This window comes from Bison bison, unplaced genomic scaffold (genome assembly GCF_000754665.1).
Source record: "Bison bison bison isolate TAMUID 2011002044 unplaced genomic scaffold, Bison_UMD1.0 scf7180017864482, whole genome shotgun sequence".
Taxonomy (NCBI): Eukaryota; Metazoa; Chordata; class Mammalia; order Artiodactyla; family Bovidae; genus Bison; species Bison bison.
The window spans coordinates 2,021,139-2,026,456 of NW_011495042.1; the positions used below are offsets into that span (position 1 = coordinate 2,021,139).

The following is a 5,318-nucleotide window of genomic DNA, read 5'->3' on the forward strand; positions in this document are numbered from 1 at the left end:
CCTTAAAAAAAAAAAAAAAAAAAAAAAAAAAAAAAAAAAAAGAAGAAAAATATTTTTTTGAACGGTCAAATTTTTTCTCAAAAAGGTAAAAGCAAAAGCTTTTGGTAACCAGAGTAGTGATCCTTGCAGATGGAAAATAAGAGACAGAAAACACCTCTCTCTCTCTCCGCCCTAAGCATACATGCCTCTGCTAATGCATTTCCCAATGTGTAGCTTGAGGCATCACAGGTCATGAGATCTGGCCAGTGCAGGACAGTGTCCCGTCTACACCCCCCACGTCATCCCATTACTCTGAATGGCAGAGAGATGTGCTGGGCAGCATAACTAACTGGTTACTGTACACTCCAAAGATGAGTGGTCAGGAAGCAAGAAGCCATCATAGCACCATGTATAACACACCAGCCCTGATCTTGGCCACCTCCCCTTCCTCCCACAAATAAGCCAGGGAAGGCATTTACCACTAGATTTATTCTTCAGATCTGTTTGGGGCTCTAACAAGTGCCCTCTCTGGAAGTTTTCCTAGGCACACCTCTCTCCTAGAACTTGTCACACTGTACTGTAGTAACTTACCATTTAAATGCCTCTCTCATTTGACTGAAAACTGCAGGACAAAAGGGACCTGCATCTTTTACAACAGCATTCAGCATTTTATAGATATAACAGCATTCAGTTATATTCAGCATATAACTATATGCCTGAAACAATAGGAACTTTTTAAAAGTATGAAATAAAATTTAAATTCGAAAAATCACTCTTCTAATAACTAGAACCAGGTAACATTCTCTAACATGCTCTATGTCATAATCAACCCCAGTAAGGAGCTGAAGGTAGAGAATACTCTGGTTCATCAATGCATTAAAATTTTTGTGTAAATACTCTTAGAATTTATGAAAAATCTCTAGCAGACTAGAGATTTCAACTCCAGTTGAATAAAACCAAAATCAAAAGTTTAAAAAAAAAAGAACCTCAGGCTTGTAAATTTAACCACTTGCTACTAGGGGTAGATTACTTTTAGAAATTAAGGACAAATACCTAAACTACAGATTCATTGCTTCAAGTAAGATATAAAGTGTGTCTCCATCTTTATACTCTAGTAGGGTCGATTTAATTACTGTTTTTCCCCACTTTAGCTCATTTTTCTTACCTGCCACCAGATGGATTGTGCCCAGTATACCAAATATTGGTCTCGTAACCGCTGAAGGAGGAATATCTTTCTTGACTTTAAAGAAAAAAGTAAAGGAAAAAAGAAAACTCACTGAGAAAAAGCTCAGCAACAGAAAAAGAAATTTAGTTTCATTTCAATGGTTACTTAAACTAAATTAGTATGCATGCTTTGTTCTAAGAAAGCGATATTCCTTCATTAGTGCTAGACCTCCATTTTGGCAAAATATAAAATAAAGATGTTCATGTTACATCACAAAGGTCTCTCCTGGTCAAGAATATGGTGCCAAAAGTAACATGCTTCAATAACCTCACTATGTAAATTATGGATTAGTTCCAACGGCAATTTTCAAATAATTTATTCAGCCTCTTGTCAGAAACCCAATCTGTCCCTTTAAGAGAATTAGAAAGTAAATGGAGATTGAGATGAGATTTTAATTTCAACATGCAACAAACGGAATGTAAAACAGGACTCTGGTGATCCTAAGAATGTAGGAAGTGGGGGCAAAGACCCAAGAGAGGAAGGAGGCAAGACAAGCCTCCTCTTGGTGCCTAAGAGCTGACACAAGCACCCAGGGAGGCCGCATCACTGGCTGTGATTTATCAGCAATGCCTTCATGAGTGAAGAGAGCCTTAGATTCAAGGTTCATTTCACAACTGTTAAACTTTAAGTCAATGTGCTACACAAAACATACTTTGTAGAACTGCAGTTTAGGGAATAATGGAAAAAAAGAGGGAAAGTAGGGTCTCCTAGTCAAAGAAGAGTGTTTTGGTACATCCATAGAAACTCTGCTTCCTCTGAGTAACAATGTACAGTGGGAGATTAAAGGCTCTGAGAAGGCCTACGGTAAAAGAAAGCTGCTCTGTGGTTGAATTCAAAGTTTTCCAAATTTACACGGCTATAAAGTGTTTCTTTCAGTCACATTTTAATTATCGTCCATTGTGAAACACTGCTGTCTCGTTTCTTTACGACAGTCCTGTAATTCTAAAATTTACTTTTCTCTCAATAATTCAATTTACTTAGTAATGCTATGCCATAGCTAACTACCATGAAAAATGGGAATACCAGTGCAGTAAAAAGCTCAGAGAAAACTCTGAACATATTGAGAGATCTGATAAACTTAAATGTACTACTGATAGAACTGTAAGTTATAATAACTAGAGTGTAACAGCAAGGGAAGGAAGAGGGTCAGTCACTCAGTCATGTCCGACTCTCTGCGGCCCCACGGACTTCAGCCCACGCTCCTCTGTCCGTGGAATTCTCCAAGCAAGAATACTAGAGTGGGTAGTCATTCCGTTCTCCAGGGGAATCTTCCTGACCTAAGGATTGAACCCAGGTCTCCTGCATGGCAGGCAGATGCTTTACCATCTGAGCCATCGGGGTGATAATTTCTAGGACTATGATAATTTTTCATGGAAGAAAAAAAAAAACTCCTCTTTCTGTGGCAATGGTCTGCATTCCCGGTGGTAAAAGGAAACTGGCAGAGAAACTGGGATCGACAGGCTCTCATCACCACTGGCTTAAGGTCAAAGCATCTCTTCATGTGTCTTCCGATGACCACTAACATTCTTACATCCACACTATTCAAGACCTTTAGCTTGGTCCACTCAAATGGGTCAGCAATCGCTACTTCAAATAAAATGTCACTGACAGGTCAGAAGAGTAACTGAAAATACATCTACACTAAAGCTTTTATAAGACACTAGGTTGTATCAATGTGGTATAAAGTTTGGGGACTAAAGTTTAGAAGTAAACTAACAGTGTGATAAAACCAGTCAGCCATTCTGAGAGAGCAGCCACCAAGCAAGTCATAGGAAAGGCCACATCACCAAACTAAAACAGCCATCACTCCACTGGTCAAACGGAAAGTTATACACAGTCCTTAAGGAGAACAAGCAGATACCCAAGAACACAGACTTAGAGTCCTGTCTTACACTTTAGTGCCCTATGCAAAGTATGTTCATGTCTCACTTTATCCATTCAAAGGATAGTTACTATTTACTGAAGTGACATATGACATTCAAATGTGACTCTCACATGGCACACTGATTTGTCACTGAAATTATTTCACATTAGTCAGAAATCAGTGTTCCACACAATTGAACAACAAGTTGTTTTTCACACCCAAGAGAAGCAAAACCAAAATACAGATAGATTAGATAAACCATTCTGCCTAAAACATAAGTTTTAGTGATATATATATAATTTTTCATTTATTAAATTAATAAATGAAATTTATTATATAATTATATAAATTATAATTTATATAAATTAAATTATCCTCGTAATCATGAATATTTTCAAAAACAAAGCGGTTGTTAAAATTCCACACATTTTATGCTACAACAACTTTCTCACACTCTATAGTTATAGTTAGTTAGAGTTAGAGTTAGAGAGGAACATTAACATATCAACAAAATCAATCCTGTTATCGGTACCATTGAGAGAACAAAGAAAGAAATAATTAAGTTTTTAAATCCTTATGAACAGTAAAATGCTAAAAATTTCAAGAAAAAGCATAAAATCAAGGCACAAAAATCAACTGAGGTAGTAAGAATTAAATTTTTTCTAAGAAGGCACTCAGATCCACACACCGACACAGATCTCGCCAGTTTAACTGCTACTGCAGCTGAGGTGTAAACTCTTTCAGGACACTTATAACCCTGGCCATGAAATACCTGAGAGCGTAACTTCTGTGGACACGCGGTCGATGATAAGTACATCATCTGCTCCGTCATCACAAGCTTCCACATAAAATTTTTCAGGGGTGACGTGCCTAAGAAGAAGTTCAAAACCATAAATAACTGAAGGAAATAATATGAACACTTCCCCAAAACCTACTGCAACAGTGTAGTTCAACTTGGCATCACTTCCCCAGCTTTAACAGATAAAGCTGTTATGCTCTTCTTATGTGTTCACTGCAACTCTTATGGCTTAATTTAACGCTGATAAGGTTCTAATCTGCTCTGACACCACTGTGACTTACAGAAGACAATCATGCTAGAATCTAATTTAGAGTCAGCAGGGTGCAGAGGGAATGCAGCACAGCAGTCAGGAGCACGGCCTATGGGACCAGACTCACTGTGCTGTGTGAACTTGGGCACGTTCCTTCTCCTCTCTGTTCTTCAGTCCCCTTATCCACAAAATAAGGATACCACCAGACTCATGAAATAGCACTGCTGTGAGGACGGAAAGAGCTAACCACTGAGTAACTTTCAGAACACTTGATACACAGTAACCACGACGTGTTAGCCAAAAATACTAAAAAACACATTTCCAGGAAATTGCTTAAAATAAACGTTAACATTTTGGTATTTTGTTAGAATGCCACCTATAATGTTCTTGGGGGGAAGAAAGACATTCTGCAAAATAAAAAATAGGGTAAAATCAGGGTTGGGAAAGAGTACTCAAAATGCATGCAACTTTTTAATCTGAGTTCAACAAAAATGAACAGTTGGATCTTTGAGAGAGAAACTGGGTAACTTCAGCAAGCAACTGAGCATGGTTCAGGAAATAATTATCAACAAAAACAACACAGTGAAAATCAAGATTTGCATGCACTAACAATGGAGATTGAGGCTGTTGTTAAGGTGGTGTGTGTATTAGTCACGTCTGACTCTTTGCGACCCCATGGAGTGTAGCCTGCCAGGCTCCTCTGCCCATGGGCTCTTCAAGCAAGAATACTGGAGTGGGTTGCCATGTCCTTCTCCATGGGATTTTCTCAATCCAGGGGTTGAACCTGTATCTCCTGTGTCTCCTGCACTGCACCTGGGAAGCCCACTGGGTTTATTATAATATTATTAAGACAGATAATAATAAACCATGGCCTCAGACAGTTGGAGTATAAAATGAAGAAGGGCAAGGTTAACAGAGTTTTGCCTAGAAAACACACTGGTCATAGCAAACACCCTTTTCCAACAACACAAGAGAAGACTCTACACATGGACATCACCAGATGTAATTAGCCCCAACTTTGCTCATTACTCTTGAGAGTCCCTTGGACTGCCAGGAGATCCAACCAGTCCATTCTGAAGGAGATCAGACCTGGGATTTCTTTGGAAGGAATGATGCTAAAGCTGAAACTCCAGTACTTTGGCCACCTCATGCTAAGAGTTGACTCATTGGAAAAGACTCTGATGCTAGGAGGGATTGGGGG

At 38.8% G+C, this 5,318-nt stretch overlaps 1 protein-coding gene across 1 annotated transcript in view; it reads right to left on the minus strand.

The window, feature by feature from the left end:
* The window catches only part of SACM1L (SAC1 suppressor of actin mutations 1-like (yeast)), a 73,520-nt gene that overhangs the window by 35,025 nt on the left and 33,177 nt on the right, over positions 1 to 5,318 (minus strand). The window contains exons 4-5 of the mRNA XM_010862510.1: positions 3,841 to 4,040; positions 1,145 to 1,219 (exon numbers count right to left, since the gene is read on the minus strand). Of these exons, the coding sequence (XP_010860812.1) occupies positions 1,145 to 1,219; positions 3,841 to 4,040 (275 nt within the window). The remainder of the gene's footprint in view (positions 1 to 1,144; positions 1,220 to 3,840; positions 4,041 to 5,318) is intronic.